The sequence below is a fragment of the Oncorhynchus gorbuscha genome, linkage group LG08 (assembly GCF_021184085.1).
Source record: "Oncorhynchus gorbuscha isolate QuinsamMale2020 ecotype Even-year linkage group LG08, OgorEven_v1.0, whole genome shotgun sequence".
NCBI classification, from domain to species: Eukaryota; Metazoa; Chordata; class Actinopteri; order Salmoniformes; family Salmonidae; genus Oncorhynchus; species Oncorhynchus gorbuscha.
In genome coordinates, this window is record NC_060180.1 from 49,847,621 (window position 1) to 49,874,796 (window position 27,176).

Below are 27,176 nucleotides of genomic sequence, written 5' to 3' on the forward strand. Positions count from 1 at the left end.
AGGGGGCTGGCCTACATCGGGGAAAATGTAGGGAATATGGCACAGCACAGCTTCCAGAAAAACAGTTGCTTTGAAACTAGGGATTTCACGGCAAATTGAAGTAAAACAGTAATTCTGCTCACACGTTATGCATGTATGAACTACACTGACACATCCAGACCAAAATACGTATATGCCGACGTTTGAGCATTTAAAAAAAATAAACTATACCCACAGTGTTAGTAGGTTACAGTGTAACAACTAGTCTGAGTAGTACAACAGTTTGACTTGATTGATTTAAACTCTTGGCTCCTATAAGGCGCAGAGGCCGTGGAATAACGTCTTCCATCACTCTTATCGGGTCATGTTTTTCCCAGGTCACACTAGTGCTGCCCTCGGTGATCTATGCCTGAACGTCTCGCCAACTGTTTTGAGTCCTGGAGTACGACTGAAACGCTGAAATAAATTGACACCAGTCAAAAAGGTGACTGCTGGGAAAATCCTTTTAGTAAAATATTTATTGGACAGACACAAAATCAGGTCTACCTGTTACATGCATTGTCCACCTGTGCAAAGTAAAGCATGACAGAGGGTAGGCTATGGGAGACTCCTGTAGTTCTGTACATAGGATTACTTATACATTACTCTACTGGTGTAACAAGGGACCTTTAAGTATACTCAAAACTTATTTCTGAGATGTTTAAACAAGTCAGTGTGAATACTTGCATGTCATGGAAGTATTAAAAAGACTATAGTCAACGGGGTGGCCAGAGCCATTAGAACCATGTGATTGTTATACCATGTAAAAAAAATGGGACTTTTCAGTTGACGAAAACAGTTTGAATGGTTTGAAATTAAATATTAAAATCTAAATATGAAACTCAAAACAAGTGGCATATCCAGACTATTCGGGATCAGGAGCTTCCCTAACCCATAAAACGAGAGGATAACCCATAGAAGTACATAGTGATTTATACGATCTCTGTGGGACAACCTCTTCAAATGAGAGAGACTGAAGAGGTTGTAATCAATGTAAAGATCCAATAGCATAAATGAGATACCGACACAAAAAATATGCTTTGAGGATAAAGGGGATGGAATGAGAGCCAAAGTAGTAAGGCTACGTGAGTATTTTACTCAAATCACATTAGCTACAATTCCTGGGCAGCCATAGACCCAATAGCCTCTGATGGTAATATTGCCATGCTTTGAGATAATATACGTCAAACAAATGATCGTACAAAGACTGCAACATACATAATGATGTTTAATAGAGACATGGTGGTCATTCACATGGCAAATGGAAAGGAATCTATATTTCCAAATAGGAGAAGAATGCTCATTTTCAAATGACTTAATTCTCCCCGCGTACACGTAACAGAAAAACAGTTTATTGCGGAATTTATAACATTCCTCAATTCCAACATGACACCATCCCTCATGCTATGCGGCGATTTGTCAATAGACAAATGGAGAAGGGCCTCCTCAAGGTAATGATCAAAATCTTTAAGATTCTACAAAAATGCCCAAAACTTGCTGGGGGAAAACATGTGGGTGGCATGATGCTGGAATCAAAAAGGTAGCTGGTTTGAGCAGAAAACGTAAGGTTTTACTTCCTTAAGGTACCCCAAAGAAAATTAGATAAACACGTCGGGATAATATTGTATATGAGAATAACCTGTGTAATAAATTAAGCAATATGTTGAACATAAATGTGTCAAACTAATATTACATATAATGAATGACCCAGTCGCTGATAACCAAATGTGCAATACCTTCTATGTTCCAGAATGTTTTTGTAAATTTCATTGGGGCATCTTCTCACAGAACTACAACGATGTTCAAAATGACAGAGCATGTATTTTTGTTCATACATTTTCCTATGCAGGTCCATGGACCCGTCTGGCCCTTCACCATAACTAATCTATGTCTTATGACAAGCAAACGTTTTCCTATGCAGGTCCATGGACCCGTCTGGCCCTTCACCATAACTAATCTATGTCTTATGACAAGCAAACGTTTTCCTATGCAGGTCCATGGACCCGTCTGGCCCTTCACCATAACTAATCTATGTCATATGACAAGCAAACGTTTTCCTATGCAGGTCCATGGACCCGTCTGGCCCTTCACCATAACTAATCTATGTCATATGACAAGCAAACGTTTTCCTATGCAGGTCCATGGACCCGTCTGGCCCTTCACCATAACTAATCTATGTCTTATGACAAGCAAACGTTTTCATATGGCAATTTTAAGAGTAAAGCATATTGGGTACCATTTGAAAACAACTCAAAACAGTGGCCAATAAGAATCCAATCCCGATATGACCATCGGGGCATTTTGTAAAATCACAACAAAAAAAATGAAATGAAAGAGGACCATTTACATTGTAATTTTTACAAGAAGAGTAAAAAAAAATAAAAAGAATACTCTGTGATTTAAATATCCACAGTAAGAAAACAAGAACAAACTAGAAAACAGGGTTTTCATACAGTTTGCCAAGAGGCAGAAAGAATATTGCTTGTTCTTAAGTAGACACAGGAAACAAACAAAAAAGACAAAATCCCCCCCAAAAACAGAACCAAGTGCAGGGCACTCACATGAGCAGAGTTCATTAAACATAATGCAAAAACGAGAGAAAAGCTTGATCCTCAACAATGAATAATAAAAACCATAAAGTATTCCTGGACGCCAAACCAAGGGTTCCGTTCTAAATGGCACCCTATTCCCCATTTAGTGCGCTACTTTTGACCAGAGCCCATATGGCTCTGGACAAAGGTAGTGCACTTTATAGGAAATAGGGTGCCATTTGGGAAGCAGATTCTCTCTTCCTGGAGGAAGTCTATATCAGAGGCCTGTGACATCCCCTGAAGCCACAACTCAGTTTAAAATCAAAGCACCACTTTTAAAAACTAAACTAAAATGATTTAAAAAGCTGTTCAACCTTAACACATATATACAGTTAGTGCATTATCTGCCAGCTGCATTGTTCATTGAATTGACCCTTTTAAGATCCCAACATGAAATGGACAAAATTGAAGTGTGATTCTCTTGTTACTTTCATGTGTGTATAAACACGATGTATATTTGGAGAGTGGAAACAAAACCAAAATATTGTCTGCACTCTCAAATTCACAGTTAGCAATAGACAACATTGTCAGTAACAGTGGGAATTGAACTGCCCATGTTGGGGAGAAGTACAGGTGAGATTACATAATGACACCGGGTGAGCCCCAGAGGGCGCTATAACCCAAGAAGAGCAGAGGAAAAATATTGCACACAATTCTGGAGTGTCGTATGGATCCCCCACTTCTTTTTCTCTTTCACCATTCAAACACTACAGGTGACTCTACAAACAACACCAGGTTAATCTTAACCAAGCCAGGATAACGTTCTCCAAGTGGTTGAAGTCCATCTCTCCCAAGGTCCATGGATAGAGGGGTTAAAACTGTCCTTTTTGATGAAGAGAGAGTGAGGAAGTGGAGGCTCCTCTCACCAAGAGCAACAGATCAATCACAGCCAAGAATGACACTGAGGGAGGGGCACAGGTGTCATCACAGCCAGTCAATGATGGAGATGGCAGGTGTCCAATCCCAACCAGCCTATCCCACTACCATCATCCCCAAAGCACGGAGGTGCTTTCCTGAGCGTTCAGCATTGGGGTGTGGGACCAGCTAGTCAGTTACACAGAAAGAAAAGATGTTAAGATGGGTGAGAATTGGGGGGGGGGGGTAGATTATGTGCTACTAATTCAGGTGTCCATCTACTGTTTGTCTCTGGAGGGGAAGCTACCGACCAACTCAGTTGCAGGGTATTGAAAGGCATTTCAGATCAGAAGACATGGCCTTATTGTAGAAATGAGCACCATTTCCTGTCCAGCACTTATGGTTCTCAGTGGAAAACAGCCAGTCTGTCCAGCGTTCCAATCAGACAGTGATAGTCTATGGTCTGTGAAACCTGAGGGAGAAAGGAGCAGAAAATACTGCCATTTGTACAGATTCCAAAGGTCAAATATTGCAACTCCATTATTATAGGTATGCTATAAACATATATCAAGTATTCACAGGTTTGTACAGCCATTGCTTTCCAGCATGACATTCAGGGGTGTTTATGCTTACAAATGCATAGCATTAAAACACGCCAACGCACAGCTCTTTACCTGGTTAAATGGCGACTTGACTCATGCACTTCCATCTCGTTGCTCTTGAAATCGTTGAGTTCCTTCCGTATAGCTGCCTGTAAGGGACAAACAGAGGGGGAAACAAAGGGTTAGTGCCAAGACGAAAAGAAAGTTACGCAGTCTTGCGCTGTGTCCTTTTAGAGACACTTTATACATAATTTACTCGCTTCTTAAGGTCAAGAGTGAATAAACTTAATTCTCTCCACTAAACACTCTTCTCTCTCTCTCTCATTTCTCCACCCCTTCCCCTCCCACTCAGATTGAGAAATGGAGCAACAGGAAAGTGCCAGCTAGGCATATTTTAGACGGTGAATCTTCACATCGTGGGAGAACTTGTTAAGCAAACTGTCTGCATTAGCTTGTCATCCTGAAGTCTGCAACCGGTGTGCTCGAATCGTGACCCGTCTTACACCCCTCCCCATCCTGCGATTTCCAGCTGTGTCGCAGCATCATCACCCCTCCTAGTCTGTGGCTGGTTAGCGCAAGTTGCTGCATCAGGCGGATGAGATTTCAACATTTACAAGGGTGAATAATGACATCTTACAAAATGACTCAAATCATTCTTGTCATCTTCCCCTTGCTTTTAATCTATTGAGATAACACCGGAGGCACCTCCTTTAAGTTTTGCACTGTGCAACCAGCACTGTCTCTGATTAGATGCTATAAATCCCTAAAATGATCTTATCCCAAAAAGGATGACTCAATCTTCCAGGAACGACATAGGTGACTCAGTCGGGACTTTTGGATAATCCCCCTGGCATGTTCCGACACAGGCCGGCGATGTCACGGACAAGTCTAATTAACAGGATGACACAGGGGAACATCTCGTCATCTCATCCCCTGAGCAGTGTCGGATGCTACTGAACTGAAAACAGGAAGACATAACAGCCCTGACCTCTGGTAACTTAAAGACGCCAGGAAAGCAATCTAATGTCAACGGAGCGTGTGCAGTTAAGGGCGAGAGGTCCTGCGGCAGTGTCTGTCCTTCTCCCCCGTTACCGTCTCACGTAACGCCGGAGAACATTGTGTAACGGAAGGCAGAATTAGCGAACTTCGCTTTTTTTCCGCCCAAAATGGTCCTCAGGTGTTGACCCCGTCTGCTCGGATCCCAGCGCTGCTGCTCACGTCACAGGGATAACCGAGGGAGAGAACGGCTCACTCTTCTCAGAACGACAGAGCTCATTAAAAAGTCAGAACCATGTTCTGACAGCTGGCGTACGGCGGATTGCTCGGGGGGTGTTGACTCTGAGTGGTAAGGGGGGGGAGACAACAACGAAGACATCTGAACGAATAAACAGCAGCACTGGAAGTGCTGTGAGGAGACGAGCACAGATCTCCTAGCATTGAACTTCTGCATTATGCTTTGCTTTGAGCTCTGAACTGAAGAACGGAGAGGGATTGATCCAGGGCAGTCTGCTGAGAGAGAGGCTATAACAGCAGAGGGGAAGTACAACAACAGGCTTTGAAACTTTGTTTGGACCTAAATAATAGATATAGAGGAAGAGGTGGGAAGATCCACATTGTGAGGCTGAAAATGTTAATATGCTCCCGAGGGCTGTGCATGTGTTCTGTAGGCATACATAGTTCTCTCTGCAGCATCTACCGACTTTAAATAAGCTATATATACACACACAACCTCAAAGGACATTTGATGCTAAATGACAATGCCTAACAAAGCGCTGAGTAAATATCTCTTAACCCACCCATCCATCCCCACCACTACTTGCCTTGTCGGCTGCTGTGAGGCGTGTCCAGGGTTTGTCTGCCCGCCGGTCGTGTTCCGGGGCGTCAGACACCTCTACGTAGTCACTGAAGCGGATCAGGATCTTCGCCTGTCTCAGCTCCTCCACCGTGGGCCTCTGACTCAGCTGGAACAAAACAGAGGATCAGTAACTATCTGGGACCGTATGCAACGGACATTTCAGAGTAGGAACCCTGATCTAGGATCAGGTCCCACCTGTTCCTATACTATATAAACCGATCCTTGGTCAGGACTCTAAAAGCTACTAGGTTGAGTGTCTTCCCAGCTTCGATACAGCTTGGTTTCTGAAACAACCTCATTATACTGTACTCCACATGATAGAGTAGTGTGTTGGGAGTAGAGCCTGTACAGAGCAAAGAACACTACGTCAACCTTTTACCAGGAAGCGGCAAATCAGGCCTGAACGCTACTGAACTGAAGGTAACCTAAACATCAATAGAGCTTGGTTTCTAAAACCACCAAGTTATACCGACTGATCAGAGTAGTGAATTTGACTAAATACTAGCCCCTGGGGCTAAATTACTACATCTGGTAGTGGGATAAAGGGCTTATTTTTTTACTACGAGAATGAAAGACTCGTAGTATGCTCACGAAGCGGCAGCAAGTACAGAACTGTACAGCTGCTCCAGCGAATCCCTGGGACGACAGCAAGGTGTTTGTAGAGACAGCAGGTGCAGGAGACAGTGCTGCTATGCAATTCAAGGTGATAGGAACATGCCCAACACCTCACTGTGGGGCAGAGATAATCTGGCTTGGGTCACTGATAGGCCAAGGGCACTGAAGATGCGATCGTCTCCTAGGGTGACCTTGGGTATTATAGTGCTGTGACACCTTTCTCTCCTCTCACCCCGAGCGAGTCATTTTTGTGCTTTTTGCTTTACTGTGTGAATGTTCTGTCACATCCAACACCTTAGAGAACAACAGGGAGCGTTTGGCAGTTGGCACGCTGTTTGCGCACGGGGGTTATGCAGTATTTTTTCTAAAGCTATTTAGATAGAATTGGCAGTTGAAACGTTTTTTTGGTCACTCCTTTCCTGCCTTACCTTTCGCGTTAGCCGGCGTTTTATCTCCCGCTTCTCCTCCAACTCCTCCTGCTCGTTGCGCGCTGTGGGAAAAGCAAGAGAGCAGAGGTTAGACTGTCTCAGGGCACAACATGGTGGTGAGTGGGCTGAGGTGCTTGGAAAACATTTCAACACTACTGGAAGGAGAATAAACACCTCATTTGCATAATGTAGCTGATTAAAAATGCAGCAGCTTCTTAATATTCAACGTCGCTGAATTTCTCAAAGCCTTAAACTGTTTATCGTTGCCTCTTTTTAATGTCGGGACCATTTGGACGGCAGAAACGGGGGGGTGGAGCCGTCTCCCTATCCAGCATTCCCACATGGCTAGTTCTTCCACGTTCATTAACATGGAGTTAGTTGGCTCGTTTAAAAGTTACATTCAAATAACAAATCGCTCGCTTCTAGGGAACGTCGGGACTAATTCAGACCAAAAGTCACATCCAGTTTTGCTCAGAAGAAGAAATACTCCCACTAGAGATTCCCCGTCGCCTGTTCCACGGATGCTCTCCAAACTACCAGACAAGCACCCCCCAGCCTTAGAGAGGAAGAGGTCAAAAGCAAAAAGGAGGCAGAGGATCAAACACATACTAGACTAGCGAATCTAAAAGCACACCAGAGTTCCGTGTTAAATACGTATCGATGCCACTGCTCTCTTGATTTGGAGTGTCAGTCCCAAACAGAACGTTCAAAGACGTGCCCCATTTCTCTAACCTAGGCAGTGTTGCGAGGGAGACTTTCGTTCCTGGAGTCTTACAGTTGCAAACTGTGTCTCCCTCTTCTCTACGAGTAATATGGTACAAATCGGGTTTAGTCAAGTCGTCACTGGGAATAGTAGTAAACGGGGGGACATTAGTGTGGCTTTTAATAGAGTGGTGACGATGATCAGGAAATGGCTGCTGTCCTGTTTATATATAATGATGGTATGTTATAATGATAAGGAGTAGAGGTACATACAATACTCACGTTTCAGGATATTCCTCTGTTCCAGCTCCTCAGCACTGGGCCTCTGACTCAACCGCCTGCACCAAAACACAACCAAAAACGCACACGGTCAAAATCAACCGCACAGCAAACACGGTCCAAGGCAACCTCCAACCAACATGATAAACCCCTGAGTAACAAAAGCAAACTTTGGCAACTGGCCCAATCTCCACAGACAACCGTAAGAATCAAGTCAAATTACCATTCTAAAGAAACACGTGCAAACATGAATAAATTCCCCCTCAATTTAGCAGCTCACTACTTCGGTGCGTGTCGTTTCAGGACAAGTCCTAAGACCACGAGCCAAATCACGAGGGAAATTGTCAGTTTCTCTTCCTACACATCTAGCCAGTTAGTCACTCCCCTGCTGTCACTCCCCTGCTGTCACTTCTCCTTTAACAGACTCCATCCTGCCAGTGTAATCTAAGTGACCATTTGAGTGACAGCTTGAGTGCCAGGCAGCACCGGTGTCAACTATGGCCGAGTTGGCACGTCAGGACTGGTGGCTTCGCAGTCAGGACAGAAATCCACACCCATTATCTGCCAGACATGAATAGAAAGTGACTGAATTCAAGGCAGTCAGCAGGTCTCTTTCCTTCATCTCCGTATATATTTGTTATAGGCCAGCACCAGTATTCTCAAGATCATGTGCATATAAGACTCCTTTCCTTCATCTCCGTATATTTGTTATAGGCCAGCACCAGTATTCTCAAGATCATCATGTGCATATAAGACTCCTTTCCTTCATCTCCGTATATTTGTTATAGGCCAGCACCAGTATTCTCAAGATCATCATGTGCATATAAGACTCCTTTGCTTCATTGAAATCCTAATGTACTTCCAGATGGATTACCCTTTTTACAACATCTGGCACACACACACACCTCTATTCTCCCTCCTAGTTACTTTATCTAGGGAAGTCACATTGAGGGAGAGTGAGCGAGAGCACAGGAGAGAAGTGAAGAAGGATCTCGGCAGAAAGAAAAAAAGTAGGGAGAATGCAAGAGTTAAGAAAAGACAGTAAATGCATTAAAACGATGCCATTCCTAATTTGATTTTACCCTCATCTTTTATTATGCCTGCAAGGTCTACGAGAGAGATCTCTCGTATCAAATCTCCACAACGAACCAAAACAACAAATACTTCCGGCGCCGACAGAGATGGCAGCTTCGCGTTCCTAGGAAACTATGCAGTATTTTTTTTTTTTTTACGTGTTATTTCTTACATTGGTACCCCAGGTAATCTTAGGTTTTATTACATACAGTCGGGAGGAACTACTGGAGATAAGAGCAACGTCAACTCACCATCATTACGACCAGGAATACGACTTTCCCGAAGCGGATCCTGTGTTTTGCCCACCACCCAGGACAATGAATCGGATCCCAGCCGGCGAACCAAAACAACGTCACCGTAAAAGGGGCAGACAAAACGGTCTTCTGGTTAGGCTCCGGAGACGGGCACATCGCGCACCGCTCCCGAGCATACCACTCACACCGCTCCCGAGCATACCACATGTCCAGTCTCTTGACAACAAGGTTGATGAAAAACGAGCAAAGGTCGCATTCCAGAGAGACATAAGAGACTAACGTTCTTTGCTTCACGGAAACATGGCTCACTCGAGACACGCCATCGGAGTCGGTACAGCCAGCTGGTTTCTTCACGCATCGCGCTGACAGAAACAAGCATCTTTCTGGTAAGAAGAGGGGCGGGGGAGGTATGCCTTATGATCAACGAGACGTGGTGTGATCATAACATACAGGAACTCAAGTCCTTCTGTTCACCTGACTTAGAACTCCTCACAATCAAAATGTCGACCGCATTATCTACCAAGAGAACTCTTTGATTATAAATCACAGCTGCATATATTCCCCCCCCAAGCAGACAGACGGCCCTGAACAAACTTTATTTGACTCTATGTAAACCACATATCCTGAGGCTGCATTCATTGTAGCTGGGGATTTTAACAAGGATAATCTGAAAATAAGACTCCCTAAATGATATCAGCATATTGATTGTGCTACCAGGGCTGGTAAAACCCTAGATCATTGTTATTCTAACTTCCGCGACGCATATAAGGCCCTCCCCCACCCTCCTTTTGGAAAAGCTGACCACGACTCTATTTTGTTGCTTCCAGCCTATAGACTGAGACTAAAATAGGACACTCCCACGCTCATGGCTGTTCAACGCTGATCCGACCAATCTGATTCCACGCTTCAAGATTGCGTTGATCACGTGGATTGGGATATGTTCCGCACTGCGTCAAATAACATTGACGAATACGCTGATTTAGTGAGCGAGTTCATTAGCAAGTGCATCAGCAAGTGCATCAGCGATATCGTACCCACAGCAACTATTAAAACATTCCCAAACCAGAAAACATGGATTGATGGCAGCATTCGCACAAAACTGAAAATGCGAAACACTGCTTTTAACCAGGGCACGGTGACCAGCAACATGACCGAATACAAACAGTGTAGCTATTCCCTCCGCAAGGCAATCAAACTAGCTAAGCGTCAGTATAGAGACAAAGTAGAGTCGCAATTCAATGGCTCAGACACAAGAGGTGGCAGGGTCTAGAGTCAATCACAGATTACAAAAAGAAAACCGGCCCCGTCGCAGACCTGGATGTCTTGCTCCCAGACAGACTAAACAACTTCTTTGCCCGCTTTGAGGACAATAAAGAGCCACAGTCCACTACCAAAACTTGTGGACTCTCCTTCACTGCAGCCTTCTTGAGTAAAACATTTAAAACGTGTTAACCCTCGCAAGGCTGCAGGCCCAGACGGCATCCACAGCTGTGTCCTCAGAGCATGCACAGACCAGCTGGCTGGTGTGTTTACGGACATATTTAATCAATCCTTATCCCAGTCTGCTGTTCCCACATGCTTCAAGAGGGCCACCATTGTTCCCGTTCCCAAGAAAGCTAAGGTAACATTTGAGAGAAATATTATTTTTGAGCATATGAAACATTTCTGTGATATTTTATTTCAGCTCATGAAACAGACACTTCACATGTTGTGTTTATGTTTCTGTTCAGTATAGTATAACATCCTGGCATTTCTTTTCTTCACAGAAATATTTTCACATACCCAAATTGCCTGCTATTTCAGAACGTACGTAAGCTAGCGACTGCTGGACGTCTCCACTTCTTAGCATTGTGCTCCCAGCGTCAGCATTCTGCTGATCCACACACGCGCTGACCTCAACCCAACCTCAGACAGTCTGACCTCTGCGCTTGTCCCAAAACATCAATATTCGTCTTCGTCATCATCCTCATTGTTATACAATGCAGTGCCCTGTGCATAGCCATAATCAACGATATTACATAAGGAATAACTATAGGCAGGAGAGAAAGTGACAAATTACAAATACAATAGTTCATGTTATTGAGAAGGTATTCCGAACACTTGTACCTTCAGTATTATTTTTCAAAGTCAATTTTACTTACACACCCACACAGTGCATTCGTAAAGTATTCAGACTCCTTCCCCTTTTCCACATTGCTACTTTACAGCCTTGTTCTAAAATGCTTTTTTTTTACATTTTATTCCCCCTCAATCTACAAATACCCAATAATGTCAAAATAAAAAAAAACAGAAATACCTTATTTAGATAAGAATTTAGACGCTTTACTACGAGACTCGAAATTGAGCTCAGGTGCATCCTGTTTCCATTGATCATCGAGATGTTTCTACAACTTAATTGAATTTACCACAGGTGGACACCAATCAAATGGACATGATCTGGAAAGGCACAAACCTGTCTACAAGGTCCCACAGTTGACGGTGCATGTCGGAGCAAAAACCAAGCCATGAGTTCAAAGGAATTGTCCAAAAGAGCTCCGAGACAGGATTGTGTCAAGGCACAGATCTGAGGAAGGGTACCAAAATATCTGCAGCATTGAAGGTCCAAGAACACAGTGAGTTCTATGATTCTTAAAAACGGAAGAAGTTTGGAACCACAAAGACTCTTCCTAGAGCTGGCCGCACTGCCAAACTGAGCAATTGGGGGAGAAGGGGCCTTGGTAAGGGAGGTGACCAAGAACCTGATGGTCACTGACAGAGCTTCTGTCGAGATGGGAAAACCTCCCAGAAGGACAACGATCTCTGCAGCACTCCAACAATCAGGCCTTTATGGTAGAGTGGCCTGACGGAAGCCACTCCTCAGTAAAAAGGCATATGACAGCCCGCTTGGAGTTCACCAAAAGGACTCTGACCATAAGAAAACAGATTCTCTGGTCTGAAGACACCAAGATTAAACTCTTGGCCTGAATGCCAAGCGTCACGTCTGGAGGAAACCTGGCACCATCCCTACGGTGAAGTGTGGCGGTGGCAGCATCATACTGTGGGGATGTTTTTCAGTGGCAGGGACTGGGAGACTAGTCAGGATCGAGGGAAAGATGAACAGAGGAAAGTACAGAGATATCATTGATGAAAACCTGCTCCAATGCACTCAGGACATAAGACTGGGGAAATGGGTCACCTTCCAACAGGACAACGACCCTAAGCACACAGCAACGACAACGCAGGAATGGCTTTGGGACAAGTCATAGTTCGGGCTAGGCCCCTTAGTTCCAGGGAAGGGAAATCTTAATGCTACAGCATACAATGACATTCTAGATGATTCTGCGCTTCCACTTTGTGGCAACAATTTGGAGAAGGCCCTTTCCTGTTTCAGTATGACAATGCCCCCATGCACAAAGCAAGGTCCATACAGAAATATGTATCAAGATTGGTGTGGAAGAACTTGACTGGCTTGCACAGAACCGTGACCTCAACTTTATCAAACAACTTTGGGATGAATTGGAACACCAACTGCGAGCCATGCCTAATCATAAACATCAGTGCCCGACCTCACTAATGATCTTGCGGCTGAATAGAAGCAAGCAGCAATGTTCCAACATCTAGTGGAAGGCCTTCCTAAAAGAGTGGAGGCAGTTAAAGCAGCAATGGGGAGGGGGGGGATTTTGGAATGGGTTGTTAGACGAGCAGATGTCCACATAGTTTGTCATGTAATACATGTAGAATTTTGTAGGCCATCCATTAAAGTAGATAATGAGGGCATGCAAAGTTTGAGAGCCCCTCGGAGCTCCCCCCACTCAAAAAATGTCAAATTTCACACATCATGCCAATACAGGCCAATCAAATCGAGCTGTATATACAAACTGAACGATGACAAGAAGATTTTGAAAAATAACTTGGTTCATTTCAAGACGTATAGTGAAAGAAAGGAACGTTTTTTATCAAAGAGGTGTGTAGAAACAATGGAGCCTGACCAGTTCTACTTCAAGCACAGGAGAGGTGATGAAATGCAACTCAGGATGATGAAACGTGGCAGCTTCACACACTTATATACATACACACATATATATATATAAACTCTGCTTCAAACCTTAGGAAACATTGTAGTGGTAAGATAGTGCCTTCAGAAGTATTCATAACCCTTGACTTATTCCACATTTTGTTGATTTACAGCCAGAACTCAAAATGGATTCAATTGAGCCAAACACTATCTCATAATGACAGTGAAAACGTGTTTTTGCAAATGTACTCCATTTACATAATGCAAGTATTCACACCAGAGTCAATACTTTGTAGAAGCCCATTTTGCACCGATTACAGCTGTGAGTCTTTCTGGGTTAGTCTAAGAGCTTTCCACACCTGGAACATTTGCCCATTACTCTTTTCAAAATTCTTCAAGCTCTGTCTAATTGGTTGTTGATCATTGCTAGACAACCTTTTTCAGGTCTTGCAATAAGAGTGAAGTAGATTTAAGTCTAAACTAACTCACTCAGGAACATTCACAGTCTTCTTGGTAAGACACTTGTGTAGATTTGGCTTTTTATTTTAGGTTATTGTCCCGCTGAAAGGTGAAGTCATCTGCCAGTGTCTGGTGGAAAGCAGACAACCACATTTTCTGCGAGAATTTTGGCTGTGCTTACAGTAGCTCCATTCAGTTTCTATTTTATCCTGAAAATCTCCCCAGTCCTTTACGATTACAAGCACACCTATACCATGACGCAGCCACCACTATGCTTGAAAATATGGAGAGTGGTGCTCAGTAATGTAATGCATTTGCCTGAAACATAACACTTTGTATTCAGGACAAAACATTTTTCTTGCAGTATTACGTCAGTTTCTTGTTGCAAACAGGATACATGTCAGAACATTTTTATTCGGCACAGGCTTCATTTTTTCACTGTCAATTCTGTCAGATTGTGGAGTAACTACAATGTTGTTGAACCATCCTCAGTTTCCTCCAATCACAGCCATTCATTTATGAAATGGTTTTAAAAAGTTACACTTGGCCTCATGGTGAAATCCCCGAGCGGTTACCTTCCTTTTCCAGAAACTGAGTTAGGAAGGGCACCTTCATCTGTGTAGGGACTGGGTGTATTGATACACCATCCAAAGTGTATTTAATAACTTCACCATGCTCAAAAGGATATTTAATATCTGCTTTATTATTTTTTCCCCCATTTAGCTATAGTTGCACTTCTTTACAAGACATTGGAAAAACCCCCTAGTCTTCGTGGTTGAATCAGTGTTTGAAATTCACTGCCTGACTGAGGGACCTTACACTACCGTTCAAAAGTGTGGTCACATAGAAATGTCCTAAATTCTTGTCCATTAAAACAACATCAAATTGATCAGAAATACAGTGTAGACATGGTTAATGTTGGAAATGACTATTGTAGCTGGAAACGGCAGATTTTTTTTATGGAATATCTACATAGATGTACAGAGGCCCATTATCAGCAACCATCACTGTGTTGCAATGGCACTTTGTGTTAGCTTTTTAAAATGATAAACTTGGATTAGCTAATTGATCATTAGAAAACCCCTTTGCAATTATGTTAGCACAGCTGAAAACAGTTGTGCTAATTAAAGAAGCAATAAAACTGTCTTTCTTTAGACTAGTTGAGTATCTGGAGCATTTGTGGGTTCGATTATAGAATCAAAATGTCCAGAAATAAAGACCTTTCTTCTGAAACACGTCAGTCTACTCTTGTTCTGAGAAATGAAGGCTATACCATGCGAGAAATTGCCAAGGAACTGAAGATCTTGTGGTCTACCTGAAGCATAATCTTGACACAATAACAGTAGACGAAAGAGCAAGAGAGGCCGCATTCATCTGATGAAGAGGATTTCTTCTCATCACCAATGCCAAAAAGGTCACAAGGTACAGGGGAGCTGGATGGGTACTTTGCCTGTGTTTCAGACAGGATGGACTTGCTGCATTCCTTTCCATATATAATAGAAGTTGTCCCTCAAACTGAACACAGCTCTGCCTGCCTCTACCATCTGTGAGTGTCTTTTTAGTTATGTTGAACTGGTCTTCACTGCAAAGTGAACCAGGATAGACTCGATTCAGTTTGACAATCAGATCCTGCTGAAACCGATTAGCAAGTTCAGAGAGAAATGAAGGCCTTAGGACATACGGTAACACCTTGTTATTGCTCAAGGAACACTACATAACCTAATGTACTCTGTACCTAGTGCTCTTCACGTGTCCACCTGAACCCCCGAGACCCAACCAGGTCCAAAATAAAAATCACTTTTCCCTTGGTCCGAGTCTGGTCATATTTGATTGTCATCAGGTCTATGTAACTACAGCTGATAGAGTGGACCGAACCACGGCTCTGCATAGTCTATAGCATATTTATTTTAAGTTAAATGAAAGCCTAGCCAACATATAAAGACCTGTTTGTTACTCAGAAGAGCTGATAATCAATTTTGGGTCAAATCTAGACAGGGACTTGTTAGAATAGGGGTCAGGTCTGAGTGTCATCGGGTCCGGTAGAGTTCAGGTCTTACTGTTCTTGGGTTCGGGTCCCCCTCTTTAAATATGAAGTCAGGTCCGGGGTCAAATTTTTGGGAGCCGAGACGAACTCTCCTCTACATGTAGCCTGTATATAATTGATCGATCGAATGCAACATCTATAGCCCCTTCTGCATTTCAGGGAGGTTGGCTCACAAATGAGTATTTCCATGATGTTCCATTGTTGCATTCAGAGCTAATTTGACATCAAATTCTTTAGGTATGTCCAGTGTGCCCTGGCACTACTCCATTTGGACTGTTGTGAATTTGAGAGCGAGGGAAGGAAAATAGAGTGAATGGGTGATTTATTTTATATTCAAAATAATGTATTTCTTAAATTCACCAACACATTTTAATTGCTTTGCTATGTTTAATTTATTTTCAATTAGCATGGACAAATCTATTTTTTAAATATACAGATGCAGCAACTCAACCAATAAATGTACTTCATTCATACTGTACATTCATTTCTGCTTCCTTTTACAATGTATTGCATGGAAAAGATCATGTGTTGCCGTAGCGAAATTAGCTATAAGGTACATTCTTTAATTTTTATTAACTAAATTACTTTAACTGACTAATTATTACTCAAATAATTTTACACACCAGTAGTTTTACTTATACTTGTATAAAATATCATTACACTAGCAGTACATCTACTGGAGTAGGATATTTCAGTATTTATGAAATAAAAAATATCAACAACCCTATATTATGCCGTCTACCACATCTTCCCTCATCTCTGTCAGAATAAGGAGAAAAGATGAGAGAAGAGATGGTTAAGGTCATAAAGACCTCTTCCAGGATTAGAACCATCCATTTATACTGGCCTGCCACAAAGAGACCTGCTACAGAGGAGCACAATGCATGTGGAAAATAGCATGAAATTGGGAGTTTATGCTCTGTGCGTCCCAAATGGCACCCTATTCCTTATATAGTGCACTACTTTTGACCAGAGCCATGATTAAGCATCAGCTACCAGAGCAGCTTACCGATCACTGTACCCATATGTACAGTACACAGCCAATCTGTAAATAGCACACCCGACAACCTCATCCCCATATTGTCATTTATCCTCTTGCTATTTTGCACCCCAGTATCTCAACTTGCATATCATCTGCACATCTATCACTCCAGTGTTAATGCTAGATTTGAATTATTTTGCCTCCATGGCCCATTTACCTCCCTACTCTTCTACATTTGCACACACTGTACATAGTTTTTCTATTGTGTTATTGACTGTAGGTTTGTTTATGTGTAACTCTGTGTGGTTGTCGCACTGCTTTGCTTTATCTTGACCAGGGTGCAGTTGTAAATGAGAACTTGTTCTCAACTGTCCTACTTGGTAAAATAAAAGGGGGGGGGGGTGAGAGACCCCTGCTCAAATGTAGCGCTAGGGCTGCACAATTCAATGGAATTCACGTCGTTATGTAATGACATGTGCAATATCCATATCGCAAGAGATCCATTTTTAGAGTTTACTCCGTTTTCCTTCTCCGCTTGCGGCTGCTTGCCACATAACAACAAGGCCTTCTGCGAACACCACACCGTGTGCCAATCACAGCAGGGATTAGTAGCAGAGTACGGCCTCTTCTCTTTCACATCAAACCATAATGTTCCCTCTCTTCTCCTCACATTCTTCGCTCTTCTACCCCCCTTTCCATTCCATCCAGCCTTTTATTCACTACCATCTCATTGTCTCCCCACTCGCAGGTTCGGTCCAAACCGAACAGTTCGGTCCAGCATCCTGTTCAGTTGATGGTAGATTCAAAAACCATAAAATCATTAGGGAAGCCCTAATGATAACAGTGGGCCTTAAGACAGCCTCTGTCTGCCGGCACGGCCATGTTATTTTCTCCTTGGATTAAAAAGAATCCATCTGTATTATTGCCATGTTTCAAATGAAAGATGAAGCGAGGGAGGGTGTTACTGCTGCGTGTGTGTGTGTGTGTGTGTGTGTGTGTAACCACCGTGTTCCGTCTCAGCACAGAGAGAGTGTGGAGGAGTGGGATGGTAATGGCTTGACACATATCACAGTGGTGATTCAGTGAGCGAGGGAGGATGGCAGGCCGTGGGAAGAAAAGAGAGAGAGCGAACAGAGAGACCGAGATTATGCATTGCTGAAATGACGTCAGCTCATTTCTCAGCGCCCCTCTAAATGAGACGGCAGGTTTTTATCTTTCAAAAAAAAAAAAAAACAGATGGAAGAAGAATAAAAAAATGTAAAAAAGTGTTTGAGATGAGTTATGTTAGAAGGGATGTCAGACCATTTTCCCAGTGGGCCAAAGTGACATATTTATTGTTAAACAGTTTCCTGACAGCTCTTATAGAGTAGAAATGGACACGCCTTTCAAAACACAGAGCTGCCAGTCTTCACTGCAGCAGACAAGAGGCATACTTAGTCTAGCGCTACATTAAGGGTGATGAAGATCTTTAACTTATAAAGCGGGCAAGGCTCTCTATTTACAGAAACACAATAGAGTCTGTTTTAGTCACTAACCGTCTGTGGCTGATAATTGCACTACTGAGAAGACTCTGGTCCATCTCGTTATGAGAGTTGTGCTTGGGCAGTCTGTGTGCCCTCGCTCTCTCACCGTGTGAGCTTGGTGCCTGGGCAGTCTGTGTGCCCTCGCTCTCTCACCGTGTGAGCTTGGTGCCTGGGCAGTCTGTGTGCCCTCCCTCTCTCACCGTGTGAGCTTGGTGCCTGGGCAGTCTGTGTGCCCTCGCTCTCTCACCGTGTGAGCTTGGTGCCTATCAGCTGCCTGGACTCCAGCCTCTCCTCGTCAGTCTGCATTGGCAGGATGTTCTTCTCCTCCAGCTCACTCTTAGATGGACGATTACTCAGCTTGACGGCCAGAGAGTCCTTCCTCAACACCTTCAGAGCCAGGGTACCTACACAAAGACAACAGGAGTTAAACAAAGAAATGACCAGAGCAGGGTACCTATAGTGCAGAGACGCCGCTAGTTAAAAGAAAATACAAAACATCTGTGGCTTAGGGGACAATTTTATCTGTGTGTGTGTGTATGAACCACTTACTTGTAAAGAGCGAATCATCATCATCCTCGTCATCATATTCATCCTCATCTTTGTACATGCTGGGTAGGTCCTCGTAGTCGGACTCGTTGGGCATGTTCTCCTTGTTGTCCTCGTCGATGACCACAGAGGGCACCTGGCTTCTGTCCAGCAGACTACACTGACCAGAATGCATTGCATTGCTGCAGGGAGAAGAGTCATAATGATGGATATCTTCTTCATAGTAATCTCGCCCATCAAATCAAATCAAATTTTATTTGTCACATACACATGGTTAGCAGATGTTAAATGCGAGTGTAGCGAAATGCTTGTGCTTCTAGTTCCGACAATGCAGTGATAACCAACAAGTAATCTAACTAACAATTCCAAAACTACTGTCTTATACACAGTGTAAGGGGATAAGGAACATGTACATAAGGATATATGAATGAGTGATGGTACAGAGCAGCATACAGTAGATGGTATCGAGTACAGTATATACATATGAGATGAGTGTAGACAAAGTAAACAAAGTGGCATAGTTAAAGTGGCTAGTGATACATGTGTTACATAAGGATGCAGTCGATGATGTAGAGTACAGTATATACATATGCATATGAGATGAATAATGTAGGGTAAGTAACATTATGTAAGGTAGCATTGTTTAAAGTGGCTACCACTTTCCTATGTTCCCGTGGGAATCTAATGGTTGCTATAGAAATGCAATGTGCTATAGAGTCATTATGACCATGACTCTACAAGTGGTTGACTCATTCCCATCTCCTGTGGAAGTCATCTGAGAAATTGAAGTCTTGCTGGAATTACCTTGACGCACCTCGGTGTGAGACGGAGGCTATGAGCTAGCCATTTCTCGATCATGGTTATTAGCGCAAAATTGTCCATCTTGACTTGCAACCATTGAGCTAGTAAGACAGTCACACATTTCTGGTTCTGAGCCACAGGTTCCTAGATGGGAGTTCAGTCTGTTTGACAGCCACACAGTCTACATACCATGAGCTAAATTACCACATCCTTCATGTCACAGACCATTCAGGTCAAATTAAACAAAGTGGCCAATTAAACTGTCGGTGCGAGGGACTGGCTGCATACTGCAGAGTGGGGTTTTAATCAACATATCATACACGGATATCACAGACTACCCACAAGCCCCTGCTGCGAGCGCCCACTGAGGGCCGTTCAGCTCACCACGAGACACGCAAAGCAAGTAATCAAAGGACCAGGGAGGAAGCGTGTGTATGTTTTTTTTTTTTTTTTACTATCCTTGTAGGGACCAGAAGTCCTCAAAAGGATAGTAAAACAAGGGAAATTAGGACAAGTGGGGACATTTCGCCAGTCCCCACAAGGAAAAGGGCAATTTTAGGCTCAGAGGTTCGGTTTACATTTAAGTTTAGGGAAAAAAGGATTTAGAATGGGAATCAATTGTTTGGTCCCCACGAGGATAGTAAAACAAACGTGTGGATGTGTGTGTGTGTGTGTGTGTGTGTGTGTGTGTGTGTGTGTGTGTGTGTGTGTGTGTGTGTGTGTGTGTGTGTGTGTGTGTGTGTGTGTGTGTGTGTGTGTGTGTGTATATTAGATAGACCCCCTGTTGTGAGGCTGTATTGTACTCATGCATGCATAGTCTACCTGAATAATTAAGGGTACCTAGCGCTTCTATTCTACCCCTCTACACATGCAATATGATAATACTGGCTCTGTCCCTGTCCCGTTTCAATTAATCTCAATTGAAAGATCGGGGCGATGAAGAATGGCTGACAGATTGATTCTTGTGGAGTTTTGTTTTGTCCCATTTTTAGATTTCGGCAACCAAATGTTACATAAAGCTATAGAGAAATGACATGCTCAAGTTACCAATACATTTCTCTGTATTCCTTTTTCCAATGTTTGGTAGGGTAGAGAACAGGACATGCTGTGCCAGGTTTAGCCTCTTTCAAAGAGATCCGGGTGCCATGGTGCACACACAGACTGCTGTCAAAGTGGGCCACGCTGTAGCAGTAGGACAGGGCGAGCTGGGTCAGACATCTACAGCAGAGCCACATGGTGGCAGCCTGACCCCAATATCACAAGGCAGGGGTGTCCTGAACAAAAACCAGCTGGACCTGCTACACTGAACATGCATTGGACAAAAATGATTCATATTTCATTTTGAAATAGAACTCATGTTACTCAACTCCCATTATATAAAGTGGTGTCATCTCAAAACTATTCATTTCTACCTGCTATACAACCATAGACACACAGAAATTACAGTTGTATTCAATACGGTGTATACAACTCACTTCTCCAGCCTCTGCAGGTTGAAGGCCAGCGTCTTGTTGAGCTCCTCGATAATGCGGCTGGGGGTGTGGCCTTGCATGGATCCGTACTGCAGCTGGAGTGGGTGGCTGTGGCCATGGTTGTGGGTGTGCCCGTGGTTATGGTGGTTCCCACCCCCCCAGGAGGCCCTGGTGGAGGTTGGCCAGGGCTGTGAGCTGCGAGGGCAGCAGAGGGCCATGGTGGGAGGGGTGGCCCTGGGGGTGGCCCTGTAGAGGGGGGCACTTCTGCTGGGAGAAAGTGCTGAGGGGGGAGGGGGAGGAGCTGTCCATTCCCCCCTTGAGGCACACAGATCATAACCTTCTTGGGAGGTAGCGAAGGAGAGAGCTTCCCTCCCTGGCCTGGCATACAGGACAGCTTCATCTGCTGGCAAGAGTCTGGAAAGAGAGAGATGGGTAGAGAAAGAAAAGACTGAAACAGGTAAAATGTCAAGGTCACTTTTTTCTGAATTCGTGCAGGGACTTTGACTTCACTAAATATGCTTTGACATGTTACTTCTTCAAAGCCGCTAATTGTTGAGTATAATTAGGGCCATGCATGAGTTCTGGACACGTGACCTGCGCTTGGCCATATTGTAAGACTCAGGCAGCAGTCCGATACAGTGGACAGACGTGACCATGTACAGTAGAAGGCCCGGACTTGAGCAGGGAGAATTAGATTAGGCTATTGCCACTTCTAGCTGACTGGCAGATTGTCAGGCCCTGAGTACAGCTGACCTGGCTACACCGGGACTTAATGACACTAATCTCTCCATCCGCCATCTGCACAGAGACACCGTGTGCGTGCATGTGCACACCGGCAATATGTTTAGGATTATTCAACTACGTAACTGCCCAAACAAAACCTTCAATGCATCTCCGTCTCGGGAGCTCTATACCATAAACCCTTCAGTCAATCTTTAATCTTGGTCTTCAATGTGCGGAGTGCCAAACATGATTATACTGTATATAAAAACACTTGTCCCAATGTCCCCGTTGCTGACAGGTCTGGGCCTTAGATGGAGACATGTGGTCGTCCTTCAACACCCTCAGGGGAGAGACCATTACAAGAAGCGCTTGTGAATCGGTCCAGTCCACTTTCTCTTTGTTGAAGAGGTTAAGCAAATATTTTTGTGGGGTTGTCTTTGAAAGTAAAATCTACACCGACCACTTATCGTAGGCATTTTGCTAATATCGTTCATTGCAATAAATAGCCTGTAGGACAGAAATGTGACGTTTGAAATTAAATACGTTTGCTATATGGGCGATTGCTAATCGGAGAATTGATGGCTACAATAAATCAGACTAGTAGTAGTTTAAAGGGCAATAAAAAAATGTATAAAACAAACTAGTGCACTTTCATTAAGGTATTGTTCTCGCATCAAATAATTTGAATAGCCATATGGATTTTTGTCCATGTCGCCCAGCTCTACGTTTTTGGCACATTAAGTGCGTTTGTACAAGTCTGAAACAAGGGGCATCAGTGGCAGGGCCGCTGGTGTATGTACGCTTACCTGTGCTGTAGTTGGGAATCCTGTTGAAGGGTCTGGGGGGGAGCGCAGGGGGCTGTTTGTGGTACATGGGGGGCTTGGCGGAGTTGTCCTGAACGTTGCAGAGGAAACCAACAGATTTCTTTGAAGGAAGGACCATAGACGACTTCATACTAGAGGGCTCCTGAGTACAGACTCCGCCCTCCATCGAGGATTGGAATTCCACGGTTGCTGGAGAAACAAACACAAATCATGAACATAATGTACAGATGAAATGGAAATTAAGGTCTACAACAGAAATTAGGTGCTGCATCATTCAAGAGAAGGATATGGTTGCGCAATACAAACACACACACTGTGCAGACAGAAAGTACTCAGACCCCTTCACTTTTTCCACATTTTGTAACGTTACAGCCCAAATCTAAAATGGATCAAATATTTTTTTCCTCAATCTACACATAATACGCCATAATGACCAAGCAAATTTATTTTTTTATGTTTGCAAATATTTAAAAAATAAAATTAATATTCAGACCTTTTGCTATGAGACTCGAAATTGAGCTCAGGTGCATCCTGTTTCCATGAGCATCCTTGAGATGTTTCTACAACTTGAGTTCACCTGTGGTAAATTCAATTGATTGGACATGATTTGGAAAAAGCCACATAGCTGTCTGTATAAGGTCCCACAGTTGACAGTGCATGTCAGAGCAAAAACCAAGCCATGAGGTTGAAGGAATTGTCCGTAGAGCTCCGAGACAGGATTGTGTCGAAAGGGTGAAAGGTACAAAAACATTTCTGCAGCATTGAAGGTCCCCAAGGACACGGTGGCCTCAATCATTCTTAAAATGGAAGAAGTTTGGACCCACCCAGACAAGCAATCGTGGAATTTGATCAGGGAGGTGACCAAGCACCCGATGGCAACTCTGACAGAGTTCCTCTGGAGATGGGAGAACCTTCCGGAAGGACAACCATCTCTGCAGCACTCCACCAAATCAGGCCTTTACGGTAGAATGGCCAGATGGAAGACACTCCTCAGTAAAAGGCACAACAGCCCGCTTGGAGTTGGAAGATTGAACTCTTTAGGTCTGAATGCCAAGCGTCACATCTGGAAGAAACCTGCCACCATCCCACGGTAAAGCATGGTGGTGGCAGCATCATGTTGTGTGGAGCTTTTTCAGCAGCAGGGACTGGGAGACTAGTCAGGATCAAAGCAAAGATGAACAGGGGAAAGTAGAGAGAACCTTGATGAAAACCTGCTCCAGAGCACTCAGGACCTCAGACAGGGGCGAAGGTTCACCTTCCAACAGGGCAACGACCCTAAGCACACAGCCAAGTCAATGCAGGAGTGGCTTCGGGACAAGTCTCTGAATGTCCGAGTGCCCAGCCAGAGCCCGGATCTGAACCCGATCGAACATCTCATGTGTGACCTGAAAATAGCTGTGCAGCGACGCTCCCCATCCAACCTGAGAGCTTGAGAGGATGTGCAGAGAAGGATGTACCAAGCTTGTAGCGTCATACCCAAGACGACAAGGCTGTAATCTCTGCCAAAGGTGTGTCAACAATGTACGGATTAAATGGTCTGAATCCTTATGTAATGTGATCAGGTTATTTTTTATAAATGTGCAAAAATTTATAAAACCCCGTTTTTGCCTTGTCATTATGGGGTATTGTGTGTGGATTTAAAAAAACAAATTTTATCCATTTTAGAATAAGGCGGTAAAATGTGGAAAAAGTTAAGGGGTCTGAATACTTTCCAAATGCACCGTGTATATACACACAGACAAATCAATCCTCCTAGACAGGCGTGTTTTGCACCCATCAGATCCTGCTGTGAAACTCAAAATGCACCACAGCTCCTTGTTCCTTTCACATCAAGAGGTCGCCTCCCGCTAGCAACGACGGTGAGGAAAGAATGACTCATTGTTAAGTGAAGATACTCAGAGATGTTCAAACAGTGGAGTCTGACAGCTTCCCAAGGACCAATTCCTCACCATGTCAAAAAAAAAAAAAAAAAAAAAAAAAATTATTTAACGGTTGCATAATGACGATTGTGGTAGGCTGGCAGCATGAGGTCCACGGACGTGTAGCTGGGAAAAGCCGTAGAGACAGAGAGAGAGAGAGAGAGAGAGAGAGAGAGACTGACGTCTGACACATGGGGCCTCATCTGGGCCCTCAGATGAGAAAATACCCCTTTGAAACCATAACTTGATAGCAGTAGTAAAAACTTTCCTTGGTTGACCGTTTCAGAATACTTTTCTTCGTGCACATTGTCAGGTAAGATAGTTGTTCCTAAAAAGGAGCACAAAGGCAGGAAGGCAAATAAGTCAGCCTACTACAGCACGTGAGCAAAATCAGACTTGAGGAACCATCGCTCCAATAAAAAGGACAAGGTTTGAGAGGGATCAGACTATCCGTTTCGCTTATTCCATTTCCCAAATGCCATCAATACAAAGGAAGGGTGAGTTTGAAAACAGTAGGCTATACATTTATTTACATTTTTTAAATCAGTCATATATTTGTTATGTTTCAGATTATTTCATGCCCAATAGAAATTGTAATTAATTTTGTGTCATTTGAGTCAAGTTTATTTTAAATGAGAATGAATCTAAACCCTTCTACATTAATGTGGATTCTACCATGATTATGGACAGTCCTGAATAATGACAAGTGAGAAAGTTAGATGCACAAATAGCATACCCCCAAGACATGCTAACCCAGGGTTGGGCAACTCCAGTCCCAGGGAGCCTCATTGGGGTCACACCTCTGCCCTAGCAAACACACCGGACTCCAATGAGCAACTAAAATCATAATCTTCAGTTTAGAATGCAATTGGTTTAAGCAGCCGTGTTTGCTAGGGATGGGGGAAAAGGTGTGACACCACTCTGGCTCCCAAGGACTGAGTTGCCCATCCATCCCTGTGCCAACTAACTTATTTTATTGAAAAGGTCTGTGGCGTCCGAAAGGTTTAGACTACAAACTAATATGACCCCTCTGTGGAAAGATGTTACCATGATTATGGATAGTCCTGAATGAATCATAATGAGTGGGAAAGTTAAGATGCACAAAGAGGGCTGTGGTGGTAATGAAAATGTGTTAGTCGGTTATTGTCATGCAAAAGACTGGCGGTCTCATGGTAAGTGACTTTTAACATAAACACCTTTTAGGATCTTCAGTCCTCCACACATACAAGGCACTGATGCAAGCCTTTGGAACATCTACATAAAAAAAATTAAAAGTCTAATAAAATCTATTTAATATACACCATCACAATAAAGCCATGATGTATTTTAGGCAGGTCTAATAAAACATCATGATAGGGAGAATGAGTTGGCCTACTGTATGTCATCTGTCTACGCGCCATCCCATAGGCCCGGTCGTTTTGCAGACCAGATGTGTAAACGTCCTGTGCCATTATTTTATAGCAAAAAAAATCATCATTGAACCTAGCTGAATAAAATAAATATTATTTTTCCCCATTCCAGAGCAAACACATATGAAGTAGCTATGTTGAGCATAAAAGTGATCAGTTGAAACTGGTCCTATACACTAGATTTAGAGTTATTTGACAACTTTAGTTATGAATGATGCAAACCGTAGAAATCAAAACATATAGCTGATGGCTTGCATGATGAGACTATAGGACTTTGAGAAAGTCGCAAAGAAAAGCTCGCGCTCCATTCCTTGCCTCAAGCTGCACACCGTTCTGTCATCAAGTAATCGTATTTTCACCCATCAGACTATTCTCAATTTAATATTGCCTTTATGTCAAAGTAGTTTGGATTTAGAATGGCCCATTATCAAAATCGGCAGGAACAGGGGCAAAAATACATGTCAGCATATGCACTGGAATAGCTGATGCAGGCCACTTTCCCGCAGGTTATTTCTTATCCCCTCACTCATGCTGGTTGGGTGACCACATTTTAAAATACCCAAATACAGGACAAGAGGATGATTTTGCAGGACACCCTGGAATATGCATTTAGATCTTCTTGCAACTGAATAACTGTTTTAGTGAGAAAATTAGAGCAGCTGTAGTTAAAAAACCTCTACGCGATTGGTGTCCCTATACCGGGACGGTAGAGCTAACGTGCACCAATGTGATTAGCAGCCATCTTTTCAGGACATAGACATGTCTTATATGGGCTGGCTTGATACGTTCACCTCTGAAGCTAAATAATGTTCTTACATTCAGTAATGTTGCTCTGATTTGTCATCTTGAGGGTCCCAGAGATAAAAATGTAGCATAGTTGGTTTGATAAAAACAAATGTTTATATTCAAATGAAGGAACTGGTCTCTACAGTTTGAACCCCTGCTGTCTCTGGCTCCACACCCACCCTGCCATCTAGATGTGTTAAAGTTAGTGTATAAGCTAATGATCCATCGTGTAGGACATCCTGGGAGTGCGTACACTTACAGAAATGATATGGTAATACGACTAATGTTCTCTATAGTTATGTACCTGAAAACGTATCAATTGACCAATTTGGCACATTTTGGCACACTTGATCCAACATATTGTGCAATATTGCAATACTTCACTGGATCAATCTGAAATTTTGGACACACATTGCAAAAT

The 27,176-nt window shown here is 43.3% G+C and overlaps 1 protein-coding gene across 1 annotated transcript in view; it reads right to left on the bottom strand.

Moving 5' to 3' along the window:
- Nucleotides 1-2,343: 2,343 nt before the first annotated feature.
- LOC124040662 (phosphatase and actin regulator 1-like) overlaps nucleotides 2,344-27,176 on the bottom strand; it is a 45,777-nt gene continuing 20,944 nt past the window's right edge. The window contains exons 4-12 of the mRNA XM_046357741.1: nucleotides 22,624-22,830; nucleotides 21,091-21,508; nucleotides 18,825-19,003; nucleotides 18,523-18,679; nucleotides 7,949-8,004; nucleotides 6,965-7,026; nucleotides 5,887-6,027; nucleotides 4,139-4,215; nucleotides 2,344-3,936 (exon numbers count right to left, since the gene is read on the bottom strand). Of these exons, the coding sequence (XP_046213697.1) occupies nucleotides 3,921-3,936; nucleotides 4,139-4,215; nucleotides 5,887-6,027; nucleotides 6,965-7,026; nucleotides 7,949-8,004; nucleotides 18,523-18,679; nucleotides 18,825-19,003; nucleotides 21,091-21,508; nucleotides 22,624-22,830 (1,313 nt within the window). The 3' untranslated portion in view covers nucleotides 2,344-3,920. The remainder of the gene's footprint in view (nucleotides 3,937-4,138; nucleotides 4,216-5,886; nucleotides 6,028-6,964; nucleotides 7,027-7,948; nucleotides 8,005-18,522; nucleotides 18,680-18,824; nucleotides 19,004-21,090; nucleotides 21,509-22,623; nucleotides 22,831-27,176) is intronic.